Raw genomic sequence first — 19,724 nt, forward strand, 5'->3', positions numbered from 1 at the left:
ACTAAGAGTAATATTGATGTCACAAACTTAATTCTTAATGGTGTAACTAAGGACGCATCAAAGTGTAGTGAAAAGGGGTCGACATATGGGATGAGGGTACTAAAGGTGGGTTTGAAGAGATGGTAAGTATTAATGGTAGATCTAAAAAGACAGAGGACTATATTAATACTTATATTAGGTATGAATAAGTGGTAACTATACTAATCATGGATTTATAGAGGTAGGCCAAGAATTATTTTATTTTTTCTTAGAGAAAGATAGGCCCATAAATAATGTAAGATCCAATCATTGATAATCAACCCATTATCAAAAAAAAAAACACTAAAATATCTCTTTGGCAAACTATTCCCATTTTTGTGGAAGCGAAACTAAAAAGTATGCTTATGGAATATATTTTCTCTACAATAAAAAAGGGAAAATTTTCATTCAAAAAGCAAAAGAATAATAACATAAAATTCGAATTAGAAATAAATTTAATGCATTTCTTTGAAGTACAAACCCTTACAATACAATAAAACCAGAATGAATTCATCGAAATAAAATTTCTCCTATTAAAGCTTCTAAACATAATTACATAATTTATACTCATCTAAATATTGATTAGAATCGATCATACTATTGAAATATACAAGTTAGGATTTGATTTCCTAATTTCCCATATTAAAAATATCAAAATTAATGAATAAATTTCAACAATTTAATACACATAGCAACCTAACATAATTAAAAATCCTAATTACCATCTAATTATCAATTTCCTAATTATGGCATAATATTCATTATAAACTTTTTTTTATAATCTTTTTAGTTTTTTTGCCATATACAAAAGATATTATTTTATTATTATTATTTTCAAATATCTATCTTAATCATATATAGTATTTTTTTAAAAAAAATATTAAATTACTATTTTTTTAATTATTAGTTTCCAAATATATTTATCTTAATTATATAAAATAAAATAAAAAGAAATGATTTTTTTTAAAGACAAAAAAGATTATATAACATAACAACAATAATACATTAATAAAAAAAAATACCTCTAATCACCGATAGCATTCAAACACCGATAAAAACAAATCCCACAAATCACTTGATATTTAATGAAATTAAGTTATACTTTGGATTTAAAAAAAATAAATAAATAAAAGGATAAAATGTAGAATAGTATTATGATTTAGTAAGAAATTATTTTTTCTAAATAATAATAATAATTTGGGAATTTAAGATTGGAAAAAAAATCCACAAACATCTATAAGTGGTATAGAAATAAATCACGTACAAATATGTAATCATTGAAAATCACATTCCTTCAAAAAATTTGAGGGACAATTGTCTTTTGGACCAATTGGGTCCAAAAATTAAGATTTGGTCTATAAAAATATGAAAAGACCAATATACCATTCAAAACTATTTTCTACCATAATGTTTGAGAAAATTTTTTATCTTAATTTTTTTTAATAATTATTCTGAAAATTTATTATTTTTAGAAAACTATTTTTTAAAAAAAACCTATATATATATTATAAAAATATATCATTTAAAAAAATAAATTTGACATATTTTTAGTTATTTTTTATATACATAATTTTAAATATATATATTTTCCAAGATGTTTGATTTTTAAATAATAATAATTTATTTTTATTTTTTTGGAAAAATGGTGTATTTTTTTTCAAATCACTAAATTTTATTGAGGTTTGCAAAAAGAATAAAATTTAAATTATTCTACTCTCTTTTTTCATAGTCAATAAAGGTCATTTTTGGAAAGATAAAAAATTCATATCCTCTTCTCAATTTTCACACTTCTTCTAGATCTTTGGCTTAAATAGTGAACTTATATGGACCAAGCTTAATTTTTGAGGCCAACTAGGTTCAAAACATAATTGTCCCAAAATTTTATGAGCATGTATGAGAATTTCAACCATAATAAACGATAAAGATTATGTGCATAATTAATTTTCATATATATCATTATATTCTTAATTAGAAAAGTTGAAAATCTAGGTTTATAACCATATATATAACATAAAAAATTCTTTCTTTTTTTAATAAAATTCTATATCCATATATAAGATATTTTTTATAATAATTGAGAAGTTTTTCAACCATAAATATGCAAGCTTTCAACCATAATAAACAATAAATATTATGTGCATAATTAATTTTCATATATATCATTATATTCTTAATTAGAAAAGTTGAAAATCTAGGTTTATAATTATATATATATAACATAACAAATTCTTTCTTTTTTTAATAAAATTCTATATCCATATATAAGATATTTTTTTATAATAATTGAGAAGTTTTTCAACCATAAATATGCAAGCTTTATGGTGAATATCTTACAAATTTTAGTGGTTTCTTCGTATTGAAGACTTTTGAACAAAGTAAGAATCTTTTTCTTAATCTATTACTTGAATTCCTTTGTGCTCTCTCTTGATTGTCTTTTTTTTTTTTGTTTTTTTTTTTTGACAAACATGATCTTACTCGTGCTTTTTTGTAAGGTAAAAAGTTGTTGAGTATAAACTGCATTTATCTTTTCGATACAAAAATTAAGTTTGAAGTTCGATTTCATAAAATATAAATAGTCAACTCATCCTTTTAAAGGATAGTCTAGAAAAAATAAATTCAATTTTTAAAAAAGATAACTTCAAATTTAAAAATTGAACATATATGAGAGAAGTATCTAATTTTGTAAAAAAATTTATAAATATTTTTATAAATAAGGAGTTAATATTTAAATATAAATAAAAATATTAACAATTTTTAAGTTTTTTTTTCATAATTTTTTTCACACATTAATTGTGTAAGTAACACATCTTCTAGCATCAAATTTTAGACTATCATATTTGTTTACTTTGTTCAATACAATTTGTCTACATTTTGTTTAATTATTTTACGTACATGAGGATTTATATCATTTCATGGAAATATAAAAACAAAATCAAATTCTTAATTTTATTTACCAAATTATATTACATACCAAATTCATGAGAATGAATAATACCAAATCTTTTGATTCACCTTCAAGTCATTCCGCCATGGGACAATATTATTCCTTAAATCAAGATATTATTAAATTTGTAGATATTATTAAAAATCATTTAAATAATATCGATTTTCATTTGGGAGTGATTTTGGGAGGTGTAGTAGTCCTCTTTCATTGGTTTAATAGGTCATTGTTTCAAACATAATTTTTTTTTCTCATGCATTCCAAATCTACTTTTTTTTTGCTACAGGTCAAATCCATGGGTTTGAAGGTTGTTCTACCTTGTTTGTTGGTTTGTTATATCTTTCTGTATTACAATGGGGTTGAAGGATATATGAAATTATCGAAAAAAGAAGATTTGGAAATAGAGAAAGAACTTAAGCGCTTGAATAAGCCAGCAGTGAAGACTATTAAGGTAAAAATAAAGTTACAATTAAATATTACTAAATATTGAATAAAATAAGAAAATAATTTCACAAAATTATATTATTACATGCAGACAAAATATGGAGATATATATGATTGTGTGGACTTCTACAAGCAACCTGCATTTGATCATCCTTTGTTGAAGAATCATAATTTTCATCCCCAGGTATGTTTTAAAATTTGATTTCTATTATAAATACATCAATTTGTGTGTCCATTAGTGAAAATTATTTTCATTTTTTTTTCCTATATCATATATTATTAACATGTTGAGAAATAATTATAGAAATTAGGCAAGTAAATACAACACCCATTTTGCAAAATTAGAAGAAAAATATGCTTAAGGAAACTATATTTATTATTGGGATATTGACCCTCATCAGATTAATTTATCCTAAGAGCTACATTTTAATGTAGTATGTTTAAAACTTTTGAGTTTAATATAGTAGGAAAAAAAAAAGGAAAAACATAGGTGTAAAAGGAAAAAAAATGCAAAAGGAATTCCTTTATGATCCAAATTTTTTTAATTATAAATCATAAATAAAATGTTATTGAGATAATTTTGATGCAGATGAGGCCAGCATCACCTCCTAGAAGAGTGAGCCCAGAGAAAGAGGTGCCAAAACCTGATTATAAACCCGTGAAAATGGGGTTGGAGGGTGGAGGATGTCCGATGGGAACAGTTCCCATAAGGAGAACTACTAAAGATGATCTCATTAGAGCCAAATTGTATTCAGAAATGCATGCTTCGAAAATTAATCCTCTTACTGACGATCAACCTGGTAAACATGTAAGTTATAATTTCGTTATAACAACATAATTGATTAATGTTTAGTGTATTTGCAATTTTTTTTTTTTAAATTACAATTATTTTTTTTGTTTGTGAGAAAGGTTGACTTATGTCGAAAATCTTAGGATTGATGGAAGTACGAAAAAAAGAGAAGAAGAAAAACAATTGAATTGACATTTACTTTGTATTGCACAGTTTGCTGTGGCTCAAACTATCGCAGATATCGATTATGATGGAGTTGGAGCGATGCTTAGCGTATGGAATCTTCCGGTTCAAGCTCCTCAATACACCTCAGGTCGAGTAAAGATTAAAAATGGTGCTGAAAGCTTAGAAGCTGGGTGGACGGTGAGTGGACAAAAGATTTTGCTTGTGAAGAAAACTTAATGTTTTTAGTTCACACATTCACACCTCATTGCTCTGGTATATATATCCTTAAGATCTTCGGTTCAGTTAGGAAATGTGTTCTCATTTATTTGTTCATTTTGTGTTTCAGGTGAATCCGGGTTTATATGGTGGTGATAATAGAACCAGAATGTATATTTATACCAATGTAATAAGTTTAATTTAATTTAAACGATTACAATTAAACCTTTGGAAGAATACATGTTGACATTGTTTGTTCCACCATGAACAGGCTGGTCAAGCACATTGTTTCAACACACCATGTGGATTTATACAAGCTTCAGCAGATATACCTGTGGACTTGGTTATCGAACCAGTTTCAACATACGGTGAACTACCATATTACATAACCTTATCAATTTACCAGGTATGCACGACATTTTTCTTCTCTTTTACTTGTTGGAATTAGCGATAAAATTAAGTTCATCACCTCTATTTTCCTCATTAATGTAGGACACGATTAATCTGAGCTGGTATCTTTATTACGATGACAATCGTACCGTGGTAGGGTGGTGGCCAAGTCAAATATTCACCAATTTAGGAAGCACGGCTACGGGAGCAGAATGGGGAGGAGAGGTATTCAGCCCACCGAATGTCCCTAGTCCAGGAATGGGTTCCGGTCATCGGATAAAGTTGGACACCAATTATGATGCATTTTGCGCACAAGCCAATATTGTAGTAAATAATACGATTATAAAACCTCCTAGGGACCTAGAGCAGTTTGCTGATAATTTTAATTTCGATATAGCCAATAAAGGAGATGTTGGAGGTGACCCTGGTTATCTGATCCTTTATGGGGGTGTTTCTGGTGCAATTGGAAATTGATATTTAGTCTACTTTCTGGATCAAATGTACCTTCTCTACTCATTTTATGAATAAATCTATGCTCCTATAATCCTTCTTGGGCTGATATCTTGATTCCATAATTATGTACATTATTGATTCTTTCAAAATTATTTTATATTATGTAATAGATTACAGAAAGCTTTTCATAATGAATACAAATGAATGTACAGAAATGGTAATTTCGTCCCGTCAAAAGGTCGGGTAGTGTTGGAGCTGTTTGGTACAAATCCACACATCATCTGACCACACAATCTCTAAATTTTGAGCTTTCAACTTCCTTGGAACATGGATCATCTGATCTGGAAGAAGGGTCCGACGAGCACTGGAGCCAGCCACTGAGAATTCAAGAGATCCAAAAGCTTGTTTTGAAATGTTTGTCTTTGAATTTGTAATATCTAGTGGACGAGAGATCACTAATATGAGCCAGTCTGCAACCTCTCCTGGCTCGCCATTTGGTGCACACATTGACCAATGTGTCACCCTCATAGGCATGCAAAAATTCATCTGAATCAACATAGAACATATACCTTATATTCCTCTCAGTTCCTACAACTGCAAGAACTGAAATCCCCAAGGTATTCTTCAAATAATAATGAGCCAGTCTGCAACCTCTCCTGGCTCGCCATTTGGTGCACACATTGACCAATGTGTCACCCTCATAGGCATGCAAAAATTCATCTGAATCAACATAGAACATATACCTTATATTCCTCTCAGTTCCTACAACTGCAAGAACTGAAATCCCCAAGGTATTCTTCAAATAATAATGAGCCACACGGCTGCCCTGCTCCGGACAAATTACTTGTTCTCATATTGAGAGAAATGTCTGTTGAAAGGTGGATTAAGATGGGATGAACTGTATCTTCACGCCCGGATATCCAAAATGCTTAATATTGATTTTCCCAGCAAGGAAACTGGAGACTCTCAACCAAATTAAAATTCGCACAAGAGAAATCAATTGCAGGTGATCTTGTTTAACATCTTGTGAGGGGGCAGAGGAAATGTTCATTGTTTCTTCAAGAAGACGACTGTTGAGGATGGGTTCGGACTGGAATTCGATAAGTGGGTCTCCTTTGGGATGGATTTAGGAATTCATGCATGTGGAAGGTGGAAGGAAAGGAACTGAAGGTAATGAGTATGAAGGTTGGGGATATGGGTTGACGGATGAGATTTTGATGGAAAGTTTTGGGTGGCTATGCATGCCCGGGCCACATGCACATGGGCAGTATGGTGGTGGATACGTGGAACCAGCAACGTGGCTGAGAAGTGGGTCCAATGCAGCTTCTTTCTCCGTATCATGCCCAGAAACAGAAAAACTCCCAAGGTGATGAACCCCTCGGGCTTAAGGGTGAGCTGATGCCAAAGCTTCTTCTAGTACAAATTAGCAAGAGAGCTACATCACTTTGCCAGCTCCGGATGAGGTGTGCACAGTGACTCCAATTGTTGCAAGGTGGCCACGCAAGCCATCTAGAGGTGGGGCCCGGGGCTTAGGTGACTGTTATTGGTATGGACGATTGCAATGAATTGAAACCGCTGATTTCTACTGGATGTCAATTCACTTGCTTTTCCTTGAAGAGGTGGTCTGATTTTCCGGGATTAGCTACATTTTAGCATATGAGATGCAACTTCTTCCTCTCCCCTTCCCTCAGTCAGTACTCACTCCGTTTTTCTTCCCGTCCAAGCCTTCACCAGCTCTACTGCTCTTCGTTTAGAGACATCTCCATTCTAACCACCACCATGCCGAGGTAGCAGCGTCTTTGACCATGCGTCCCATGCGGCCCTCTCGCTCTCACTGAGATCGTCCCCCACTCCTCTATAGAGATGGTGTCATTAACCTACCCAAAAAAACCAAGCTTCCCGAGTGGCAAGAAAATGGTGACAAAAATCCCATAAAATGCAATCAATAAAAGTACTTTAAAAAAACAAATGTCCCTTAAAAGAGGGTCTACAAATGGACATTTTTGTAAATAATTGGATAACTCATTAAAAATGTGTGGATTTCAAATTATTTTTAAATAAATAAAGATAATACTAATTTAAAATATTTGAGATTCTTTTTTCTAAATATTTTCATATTAATGAATCAAATCTCACTTTTTCCTATTTTATATACAATTATATAAACATATATTATAAATTAAATTGAATTAAATTATTGTAAATAAATAAATTTTAATTTTCATATCTTTTGTATAATAACTATATAAAATATATAAATAAAATTATTAATATTTTAAAATAAAAAATATTTATACATGTATCATCATTCATTTTTTTATGCTCATCGTGTATTTGAATTCAAAAATACAATCTTTCCGGTTATTAATCATACAATCCTCAATTTTTTAATATAAAAATTAATATTATTTTCTATCTTGGAAGACTTGTACGAAGATAGGAATGGACACAAAAAGGTAAAGGTTCGTTGGTTTCATCACAAGTAGGAAGTCATGTGTGTAATTCCAAGGCTAGATCCACAGCCAAGAGAAGTGGTCATCACGTCCCATGTTCAAGTGATTAGTACGGAGTGTATTGATGGTCCTGCAATGGTTTTGACTCCTAAGCATTACAAGAAATGCTTAGCTGTTGTTACACATACACTATCATCTAGAATTCATTTGTGTTGTAGGCAGTTATGTGGGTACTCAAAATTGAAGTCATTGCTTTGCAACAGTGGAGTTGATATGCACTCTCAGTTGGAGGTCTGAAGGATGTTCAGGAAGTTCGACACCAGCTCATCTTCCAATCAAATTCCACAAAGAGCATTGATTGGCAGCAAGCTGGCACAACTCATTGGGAACCACCTCCTGAATTTGCACACGGATGGAAAAACATGCATCCAAATGTGCTGAAATCTTTGTAACATATGCAAATATCATGCTAGAATTAATGGATCCGAGCAAAAGACATCCTCTCTCAGTGAATTTATTGATAAGAATACCAGTGCCGAGAAGCAGTCGAGAAAAGAAAACTAGGTGAGATTTCCAAGGCAACTATGGAGTTTAGCGGGATCAAATTTCCACTCAACCAATCAAACTCTGTTCTGTGTGGTTGTCAATTGAAGAAGACATAATGGGTAATTGGCATAGTAATGCACATCACCTACCTCTCCATCAATGCCCCACTCATGCATGACCCTCCAGTGTACCGCCCTAAAGTACACGTGTTTGTCATCCTCTTGATTCTTCACCTTTTGATATCAAAATTTAATTTTCTAAACTCCAATTTTTAAATTTAATTTTTAAAACTTTAAATTTCAAATAATTTTCGAAACTTCAATTTTCAAATAATTTTCGAAATTCCAATTTTCAAAACTTCAATTTCAAATAATTTTCGAAACTCCCATTTTCAAATTTAATTTTCAAAACTCCAATTTCCAAATAATTTTCAAAACTTTAGTTTTTTCCAAATTTAATCTTCAAAACTCCAATTTTCAAAACTCAAAATTTCAAATAATTTTCAAAACTCCAATTTTCAAATTTAATTTTCAAAACTCCAATTTTCAAAACTCCAATTTCCAAATAATTTTCAAAACTTTAGTTTTTTCCAAATTTAATCTTCAAAACTCCAATTTTCAAATTTAATTTTCAAAACTTTAATTTTCAAATAATTTTCAAAATTCCAATTGTCAAAATTTAATTTTCAAAACTCAAAATTTCAAAACTCCAATTTTCAAATTTAATTTTCAAAACTCCAATTTTCAAATTTAATTTTCAAAACTTCAATTTTCAAATAAATTTCAAAACTTCAATTTTCAAATAATTTTCAAAATTCCAATTGTCAAAATTTAATTTTCAAAACTCAAAATTTCAAAACTCCAATTTTCAAATTTAATTTTCAAAACTCCAATTTTCAAATTTAATTTTCAAAACTTCAATTTTCAAATAAATTTCAAAACTTCAATTTTCAAATTTAATCTTCAAAACTCCAATTTTCAAATTTAATTTTCAAAACTTTAATTTTCAAATAATTTTCAAAATTCCAATTGTCAAAATTTAATTTTTAAAACTCCAATTTTCAAAACCTCAATTTTCAAATAATTTTCAAAACTCCAATTTTCAAATTTTAATTTTCAAAACTCCATTTTTCCAATAATTTTAAATTCCACTTCGGTTTTCAAATAATTTTAAGTTGTTTCTTTTCTTGTTCTTTCCTTAGGGTTTAGGGTCACAAAAAATCATGTTTTTAATAAACTTGCCACTTTTCCTTTCAAATAAGCATTTTTACAAATTTTCTTTGATTTTAAGATAATTTCTCATTTTTCTCAATTTTTAATAAACATAAATGAATTTTTATAATTCCACAATAATGGAAATTATGGAATTAATTCATACAAAAATCAATTGGGCTTTGGTGGGGGTCCCACATATGAGTTTTCTTTTATATTTATTAATTGTTATGTTTAATAAACATTGCTTGATTTTTGCCCCTGTTCTGTGACATGCATGTAGTTATTTTGTATTTGAACTAAACTTGTTTTCATGATGGCATATTATTTGTTATTAAGGTACGCTCTCAATCCCACTTTGTTAGTTATTCTCCATGCAAGATTGACTTCCAGTATATGATTATTCTTTGGTATCCATTGATTTCCTTATTAATTGTCACACTTGTACCCTTATTTAGTAGAGACCTGTTTTTAGGGACTTAGAGGAGTGTTACAGTCTTTTAACATACCTTCTCAATAAGTAATTTGACCTCTGGACCCAAACTTGGTTTTATAGTGGCGAATCATATTTTTCAATAAATAAAAAGCTAGTTGCGCTATAAGTGGAAACGCATGGAGTAAAATATAGGGTCCACAATTTATCATGTAATTCAAATCAATTAACAATTAGACTTTTCCATGTGGATGTTTCATTTCTTTCAGATATTTTATTATTATTATTATTGTTGTTATTTTATTTTATTATTTAGGAATTTTGCTCTCTAGAAGCACTATAAAGTAAGAATTTGAAAAAAAAATATTCTAGTATTAATAAGTTAAAAATAAATTCATATTTTCGATAATAAATAAACCAATAATAAATTTGTATTTATTATATAATATTATAATTATTTAATACAATAGCAAATAAAATTTGTTGTAAGAGTTTTTCAAATAGAAAATGTTTTACAATATGGTTGTACTTTGATATATAGTATAAAAATAAATAAATAAACGATTATTTTATATTAAATAAATTAATCATAATTAAAATAATTATATATTACTAAATTTATTATTTATTATTTAATAAACAACCTTATTACTTTTTGAATTGGGAATTATGATTAAATAGGATTTGTTTGACAATTTTTCCTCTGAAAATTTTAAGAAATAAAAAATAGTTATCTTATTTAAATAGGATTTTTTTGCACAATATTTCATAAACTTTTAAAAAATTAAAATAAGAATCCTACGAGGTGTTTGTTTCTAGAGAAAAAAAATATCAAATAATAAAATATGTAAAAGGAAGGAAAACATTTATATGGAGGAGTCTAGTTGTCAATTGATTTAAATGACATGACAATTAAAATGACATTGTTTGAAATAATTGGATAACTCATTAAAAAGTGTATGTATTTCAAATTGTTTTTAAATAAAATATAATACCAATTTAAAGTTTTTGGGGTTCTTTTTTTCCATATATTTTCATATCAGTGAATCAAATCTCATTTTTCCTATAAAATATGTACACTTAAAATGATAAAAAGCATGGTTAGCTTCCTGGTCCCCACAGACCTAGCAAAATTTTGAAACCCATATAAAAATTGGAAATTTTCATTCCTCTTAAATTTTTTTGTTAATAAAAAATAGAAAATTTCAATTTAAAAATATAAAAATTATGAAATAATTTAAATTTTAAAATTTTATTTTACTTGATTTTTTTCTTAATAAAAATGATTAATTAGTCTAATTTTAAAAAATGATTAACCATTACTAATTTTAAGTGTATTGTATTATTTGTTAGATGAATATTACAAATACAAAAAAAAGAAAAAGCAAAGAGTTTATTTATTTTATGCGCATAGAAGAACTCATCTCAAATTTTTTTTCAAATAAAATTATTTCTATTTTATTTGTAATTAATAAATAAGCAATATTAGTATACAAATAATAATTATTTTTAAAAATAATTAATAATTAAAAATATTTCTTTTAATATTAATTTTAAAGTAAGAAATTAATTTATTTTTCTATATTTCTTTTTTTTTTTAAATTAAAGAATCATATAAAAATCAATTTAAAAGTTTATCTATTAAAATTAATTTAAAAATTAAATGAAATAAAATTATTCATTTAAAAAAAATTAGCATACTAAAAAAGAATCGGTAATAAATTTATTTTTTAAAAACTCAAATTAAAAAAAAATGATAATAGATTTTATTTTTTTTAATACTAGAATAAATAAAATTCAAAATTTATTTTAAGCGTTTTAATTTTTTCAAGTTTATAAACATTTTTAAAAAAAAATAATATTTATTTATATAATTTAATAAGTTAAGTATAATATAATTTAATTTAAGAAAAAATAATATTATAATACTCTGTCCCGATGTTTATTTATATCAATAAGATATGTTAAAAATTTTATAAATTAAGCATAACATTCATTCCAAGAAGAATATTCAAATATAAAAAATTAATTACATATAATTCAAATTGTGTACAATAAAACCTAATCATCTAAACTATAACCACTATAGTCATGACGACAAAGTGGACAATGATGAGAATGAGATGTAAACCAAGTAATGATACAATGAGTATGATAAATGTGTCTACAGACTGGGAGGATGATAATCTCATCCCCATCTGCAAACGCATCTAAACATATACTACAATCTGAGTACATCTCATGCTCAGAAAACCTAGAAATAGGAAATGAATTTATTTGAACTCCAGTGAGTTCTATATTATCTAGTTCATTGTCTGAATCTATATTATGTGATTTACATAGCCTTAAAATAAAATAACATATAAGTAATGCTACACTAATTGCTACAACTATTAATACTATATAAATAGAGTTCGCCTTCTCATGCCAGTGAAAATGGGCCTGACGTGCGGCATGTACGGTCCCCATATTGCTCAAAATAATAATAAATAGGAATAGGAATGAACATATGTGCCTGTAAAAAAAAAAAAACAATAATAAGAACAATATTAATTTTTAAAAAGAAAAAAAAGGTTTTAAAAAGAATATAAATTGTGTGAACAGATGAATAAAAATATTAAAATTTCCTATAAAAATTCATATTAATATCAATTTCTTATACTTAACTTATACTTGTATACATTATTTTGATTAATTACTTATAATTATTAAGTGTTTCTTGGATATAATTTGTGATTTTTATTTTTAAAATTATAAAATAGTAATAAATTTTGTATAGAATTGAAAAGGTTATATATAATAGGAGAAATAAATTTTGATTTTTTTTATAATTATTTTTATATTGATAAATGAAAGTCATGTTGTTTTAAATGTTTAAAACAATGTTTTAAGACCATAGTCCTTGAACTGGAAACTGTTAAAGAACAAAAGGTGAGTTATGAATTTAGAAGAAAATGGATGGATTACACTTCAATGGGGTGGGCTGTCTTCTTAGGAGCTCAAATATAAAATTTAAAGACCTAATTTTGGTTTATGTTATGGGATGGTGTACAAAGCAACAAAAAAAAATCATTGAAGAACCATTTCTTCACACAAGAAGAATGAAAAATAACGAAGAAAAAATGAAATGATATTATAAAATTTACCCGACAGTTGTTAATATAATACTATATATTTTTAGAATTAAACTCGAACCTCTTTCATTGCTCCTATTACTCAATATTGTCATAAACCGAATAAGATCATTATACAAAACACTACACCACATCATTAATTCATATGTTTCATTTCCCATAGACCTCTATTTTCTAATGTCATCACTGTACTCTATCTCAAATTTTCAAATAACACCCAGAACCCATAAAAAGAAAGAGATTAATTGCAGGATAACCACAACACAATACTTTGATGCTTGCAATCCATCAATCATGCACTAATATGGAGTGTAAAAGTGAACTGCAAATAAAGCCATATATACCCATTTCTCATAAGGTTAAGGAAATGAATAAAGTAGAGAAAGGGGTGAATGAAATGAAAGAATCCCAAGTAGCAATTTTAGTTCATGAAGTGATTCATGAATGCATTCTGATGATTTTTAGAATAGGATTAATGAGATAAATTATGATATATTTAATATTATGAAATAAATAATGATATATATATATATATGATTTTTTTAATATTTATATTTTGTATATTTAATTAGCATATAAATAATATAAAAAAAGACTTATTAAAAAATTTACAATTTTTATATTTTTATTAATCAATTAAATATAATTTAAAATAAAATAATTAGAATCATATTTTTTTTAATGATGAACCTTAACAAATTTAAATTAAATATATATAATCAAATAATATCATAGTCCGATGGTAGCAGGTATTGAACCAAAGCCACGGTTTTGATTTAATAAAAATTAAGATGGATAATTAATAATTAATAATTATTTATATGGAGGAAAATTGTTCTCATGATTTGTTTCCCTTTTTTTATCTCTACTAAATCTAAAACTGGCCACCCACTTCTCTCACTCGAGGCAAGAAGCCCTTTTCTGAAGTTGCCCTCCAGACGAGAGAACCCTAGAAAGGCCCAATTTTCCTCTGCCACTCTCAATCCTCGTAGGTACTTATCTAACCATTTTTTTTTTTTTTGCAACCCTCGTTTGATTCTCAAGAAAATCCATCCCCCATTTGATTTCCGAGAAAACCCATGCAAAACCCCAAGGAACACCAAAAAAATTGCTTTTTTTGGCTCCCCGTGTTTTCTGGATCTCTGGATCTGTTGTAGGGGTCTCTTTGCCACTGGATATAAATTTCACTAACCCTAAATCCACGATTTTTGAGCTAGGCTGAAGAAAACAGCCTTTGTCCGCAAATCATGATCAGATTGCCAAATAGCATCTTATTTATTGTCTTTAAAAAAAATTTGAACAGATTTTGTATCCTGTGCGTGGGCTGGACTGGTAAGAAATATCGCGAATGGTAAAAGTACCAAAATATCGGTGATATTTCCGAAAAATTACCAAAAATTTCCGTGGACGGGAGCCTGCCGATAACCGAAATTTCAGAGAAAAATATATTTCAAACACTGTTTACAACATACCCAAGAAACAGACATTCTTATGCTCAAATACACGAGCAAGAGCTGAATGCTAAATAATGAACAAAAACGACTAAACACCAGTAGGACTCCAAACAAAACTGCAAAGTCCGAGGCTCAACAAGAGAGACACTAGTGAAGAAGAATAGGAGCAATAAGTTGCAGAGCTTGCCGACCCATGCACAACAAAGGGCAGTGAAGAGAAGATAAACAGAGAAGAACAAGGTTTTAATGGAAACATTGAAGACATAGTAACCATACCTGGGTAATCTCCACTCAAGCAATATGTGCTTAGCATCAAGCAAATCCCTCATTTCCCTTAGCTTCCAAGATCAACAACCTCCCTTCTCCGATTCTTTTCTTTTTCTTCCCCTCCCTTCTCCCTCCTCTAATAGGAGATCCCCACAAAAAATGAAGGCATGCGCAACAAAGGGCACAGTGAAGAGAAGATAAACAGAGAAGAACAAGGTTTTAATGGAAACATTGAAGACATAGTAACCATACCTGGGTAATCTGCACTCAAGCAATATGTGTTTAGCATCAAGCAAATCCCTCATTTCCCTTAGCTTCCAAGATCAACAACCTCCCTTCTCCAATTCTTTTCTTTTTCTTCCCCTCCCTTCTCCCTCCTCTAAGATCCCCACAAAAAATGAATTGCATGCGCAACAAAGGGCAGTGAAGAGAAGATAAACAGAGAAGAACAAGGTTTTAATGGAAACATTGAAGACATAGTAACCATACCTGGGTAATCTCCACTCAAGCAATATGTGCTTAGCATCAAGCAAATCCCTCATTTCCCTTAGCTTCCAAGATCAACAACCTCTCTTCTCCGATTCTTTTCTTTTTCTTCCCCTCCCTTCTCCCTCCTCTAATAGGAGATCCCCACAAAAAATGAACGCATGCGCAACAAAGGGCAGTGAAGAGAAGATAAACAGAGAAGAACAAGGTTTTAATGGAAACATTGAAGACATAGTAACCATACCTGGGTAATCTCCACTCAAGCAATATGTGCTTAGCATCAAGCAAATCCCTCATTTCCCTTAGCTTCCAAGATCAACAACCTCTCTTCTCCGATTCTTTTCTTTTTCTTCCCCTCCCTTCTCCCTCCTCTAATAGGAGATCCCCACAAAAAATGAATGCATGCGCAACAAAGGGCAGTGAAGAGAAGATAAACAGAGAAGAACAAGGTTTTAATGGAAACATTGAAGACATAGTAACCATGCCTGGGTAACCTCCACTCAAGCAATATGTGCTTAGCATCAAGCAAATCCCTCATTTCCCTTAGCTTCCAAGAACAACAACCTCCCTTCTCCGATTCTTTTCTTTTTCTTTCCCTCCCTTCTCCCTCCTCTAATAGGAGATCCCCACAAAAAATGAATGCATGTGCAACAAAGGGCAGTGAAGAGAAGATAAACAGAGAAGAACAAGGTTTTAATGGAAACATTGAAGACATAGTAACCATACCTGGGTAATCTCCACTCAAGCAATATGTGCTTAGCTTCAAGCAAATCCCTCATTTCCCTTAGCTTCCAAGATCAACGACCTCCCTTCTCCGATTCTTTTCTTTTTCTTCCCCTCCCTTCTCCCTCCTCTAATAGGAGATCCCCACAAAAAATGAATGGACGTGCTCTCTAAAAGAAATAGAAAGTTCTCATCCGACAGAAAATTTCTTTTAAAATGGGTTCATTCAGTGATGAAAATCTCTATTACCAGAAACAACTTTTATATACATATCAAGCCTACCCATGCGCAACAAAGGGCAGTGAAGAGAAGATAAACAAAGAAGAACAAGGTTTTAATGGAAACATTGAAGACATAGTAACCATACCTTGGTAATCTCCACTCAAGCACAAATCCCTCATTTCCCTTAGCTTCCAAGATCAACAACCTCCCTTCTCCGATTCTTTTTCTTTTTCTTTCCCTCCCTTCTCCCTCCTCTAATAGGAGATCCCCACAAAAAATGAATGGACGTGCTCTCTAAAAGGAAATAAAAAGTCCTCATCCGACAGAGAATTTCTTTTAAAATGGGTTCATTCAGTGATGAAAATCTCTATTACCAGAAACAACTTTTATATACATATCAAGCCTACCCATGTGCAACAACAAAGGGTAGTGAAGAGAAGACAAACAGAGAAGAAGAACAAGGTTTTAATGGAAACATTGAAGATAGTAACCATACTTGGGTAATCTCCACTCAAGCAATATGTGCTTAGCTTCAAGCAAATCCCTCATTTCCCTTAGCTTCCAAGATCAACCACCTCCCTTCTCCAATTCTTTTCTTTTTCTTCCCCTCCCTTCTCCCTCCTCTTAATAGGAGATCCCCACAAAAAATGAATGGACGTGCTCTCTAAAAGGTAATAAAAAGTCCTCATCTGACGACATTGTGCTCTCCATGAAATTCTAATGAAATTTTAATTAGATAAATTGTAATGAAATTCTAATTGGGATATTGTGGACCCCGCATTTTGCACGATGCATTCCCATACTCATGTCCCGATGTTTATTTATATCAATAAAATATGTTAAAGATTTTATAAATTAAGCATAACATTCCTTCCCAACTTGAAGAAAAATATTCAAATATAAAAAATTTATTACATATAATTCAAAGGAAGTAGGAACAATGTAAATTCAAATTGTGTACAATAAAATCTAATCATCTAAACTATAACCACTATAGTCATAACGACGAAGTGGACAGTTAGAATGAGATGTAAACCAAGGAGTGATACAATGGTTACGATAAATGTGCCTACAGACTAGGAGGATGATAATCTCATCCCCATCTGCAAACGCATCAAAACATATACTACACTCTGAGTACATCTCATGCTTAGAAAACCTAAAAATAGGAAATAAATTTATTTGAACTCCGTTGAGTTCTATATTTCCTATTTGATTATCTAGTTCATTATTATTTTGTTCATTGTTTGAATATATATCATGCGATTTAATACATAGCAAGTAATAGTGCGTTATCATGAAATTGGGTTAAGACACAATAAAGAATACAAAACATATTGCAGGCAATTATGCACTTCACTCAAATCATTTTTAAAGAAAAACATCATGGATGTTAGGCCTAAGGGTCTCCAACGGGCCGGGCCGGGCCGCCCGGAGGAGTAAGGCCCATGGCCCAGCCCGGGGCGGGCCACTGAGCCCGTTGACCGGTCAACGGGCCAGGCCTTGGTATATCTAAGGCCCGTGGCCCAGCTCGTGGGCCCTCAAGCTGGGCAGGCCGAGCTAAAAATTTAAATAATTTTCAGTTTTGAAGGGAAGGGGATTCAAACCCCTTCCCTTATGGAAACCCCTTCCCTTATGGAACCACAAGGGAGCCAGCCACCAACTGAGCTGACCCTTTTTTGTGTAACTATTTTGCATTAGTTATATATATATTAGAAATGTTGTATGATTTTTGAAAAAAAATAAAAGTGAGTTGGCGGGCCTATGGGTGGGCCAGCCTGTCGGGCCTAATTTGGGGCCCATGGCCCGGCCCATCCAGAAATGGGCTCAGGCAGGGCTGCGGGCTTTTTGGAGACCCTTAGTTGGGCCTCACCAAAGCCCAATTCATTTTGCATGAATTAATCCCATAAATTCCATTATTTTGGAATTATGAAAATCATATTCATGCTTATTTAAAATCAAGAGAAACAGAAAATTATTTGAAAATCAAAGAAAATTTGTACAAGTGCATGCTAGAATGAGAATGACAGCAAGCTTATTAAAATCGGGATTTTCGGTGACCTAAAATCCTAATGAAGGATGAAAGTTGAGGACTTAAAATTATTTGAAAAACCGGAGTGGCATGAAAATTATTTTGAAAATCGGAGTAGAATTAAAATTATTTGATAAGCTGGAGTTTTGAAAACTATGTGAAAACTGGAGTTTTGAAAATTATTCGAAAATTATAGTTTTGAAAATTACTTGGAAATTTGAGTTTTAAAAAAATAAGTTTGAAAATTTGAAAATTTGAAAATTAAATTTGAAAATTGAAGTTTTAAAAATTATTCGAAAATTAGAGTATTGAAAATTACTTGGAAATTGGAGTTTTAAAAAATAAATTTGAAAATTGGAATTTTAAAAATTATTTGAAAATTGGAATCTTGAAAATTCCACTCATATGGGAGAGGGAGACATCCTCCCACTCATATGTTGTGGTGATCTTGAATGCAAAAGAGGGCTCCCAATAGGAGAAACAGGGCTTGAAAAGTTCCTCTGGGGTATGGGTATCACTAAGAAGAACAAGACATGCCAATAAAAGACAATTCAGTGGAGAATTGACATACTGGGCCAGATCACAAGAAACATCAAATAGCTTTCTGCAAGTCCTACCTACAGGTATTGATAAATTTCCAGTGTTCTCACAATGTGGCTCATGGGCACATATAATGTAGAGAATATCACTATCCTTAACAATAATACATTTAAAAAAAATACTTCTAATAAATGGCAATTAGAACAGTGACACCATATAGCCACAGAGGAAAGTTGATATACCCTTAATGTCAGTCATCATTCACACAACTACTGATGTAAAACAACTTTCAGTGAGACATTACTACCACATCCAAAAGCAATCAGTTGGTATAGACCATCAACTTAAAAGAAATTTTCAAATAAAATAGATGAATTCACAATAACTACATGCATAACTTAAGGAATATCCCAAGGACAGTCAGATGCATGGACACATCAACCAGAGAAATAAGTGCATATTAGTGACCAATGATGCATAATCAACCTTCAATTTTCATGCAAGCATGTATTGTGGGAGGGGGGAGGGGGAAGGGAAGGAGAGAGAGAGAGAGAGAAAGACCTGGATCCTGAACCAGTTTTTGAACCTCTAGACTGATGGATAGCCACTCCTTCGGACTCTAAAACATTTCTTGTGTGTCCAATGCCCTAATAGATCCAAGAGCAAATACAGGCGGTTAGCACAAGGCAAATCTTAAACAAAACAGATGATAAGAACAAAGACAAATTATTAACACTCTACATAAGTGCATCACAAGACAGATTATACACAGCACAATTGCACCAGCATTTAAGTCAGTGTATTCG

The 19,724-nt window shown here is 30.5% G+C and overlaps 1 protein-coding gene, 1 long non-coding RNA gene and 1 pseudogene across 4 annotated transcripts; 1 reads left to right on the forward strand and 2 right to left on the reverse strand.

The window, feature by feature from the left end:
* The first annotated feature begins 3,254 nt into the window (after positions 1–3,254).
* Positions 3,255–5,438, forward strand: LOC117930734. The gene is made up of 7 exons (XM_034851405.1): positions 3,255–3,410; positions 3,495–3,587; positions 3,993–4,211; positions 4,407–4,556; positions 4,705–4,761; positions 4,846–4,980; positions 5,067–5,438. The coding sequence occupies exons 1-7, from the start codon at positions 3,255–3,257 to the stop codon at positions 5,436–5,438; spliced, it is 1,182 nt and encodes a 393-aa protein (XP_034707296.1).
* A 7,084-nt stretch (positions 5,439–12,522) lies between these two features.
* LOC117905314 lies at positions 12,523–15,960 on the reverse strand. Of its 3 annotated transcripts, none has more exons than XR_004649707.1 (3): positions 15,405–15,960; positions 14,925–15,294; positions 12,523–12,575 (listed from the first exon to the last, which is right to left on the reverse strand). It is a non-coding gene; the product is annotated as an uncharacterized LOC117905314 (long non-coding RNA). The 3 variants fall into 3 exon arrangements; XR_004649703.1 differs by lacking the exon at positions 12,523–12,575 and adding an exon at positions 14,553–14,830; XR_004649705.1 differs by lacking the exon at positions 12,523–12,575 and adding an exon at positions 14,583–14,609.
* A 251-nt stretch (positions 15,961–16,211) lies between these two features.
* The window catches only part of LOC117905273, a 98,572-nt pseudogene continuing 95,059 nt past the window's right edge, over positions 16,212–19,724 (reverse strand).

The sequence above is a fragment of the Vitis riparia genome, chromosome 2 (genome assembly GCF_004353265.1).
Source record: "Vitis riparia cultivar Riparia Gloire de Montpellier isolate 1030 chromosome 2, EGFV_Vit.rip_1.0, whole genome shotgun sequence".
Classification (NCBI taxonomy): domain Eukaryota; kingdom Viridiplantae; phylum Streptophyta; class Magnoliopsida; order Vitales; family Vitaceae; genus Vitis; species Vitis riparia.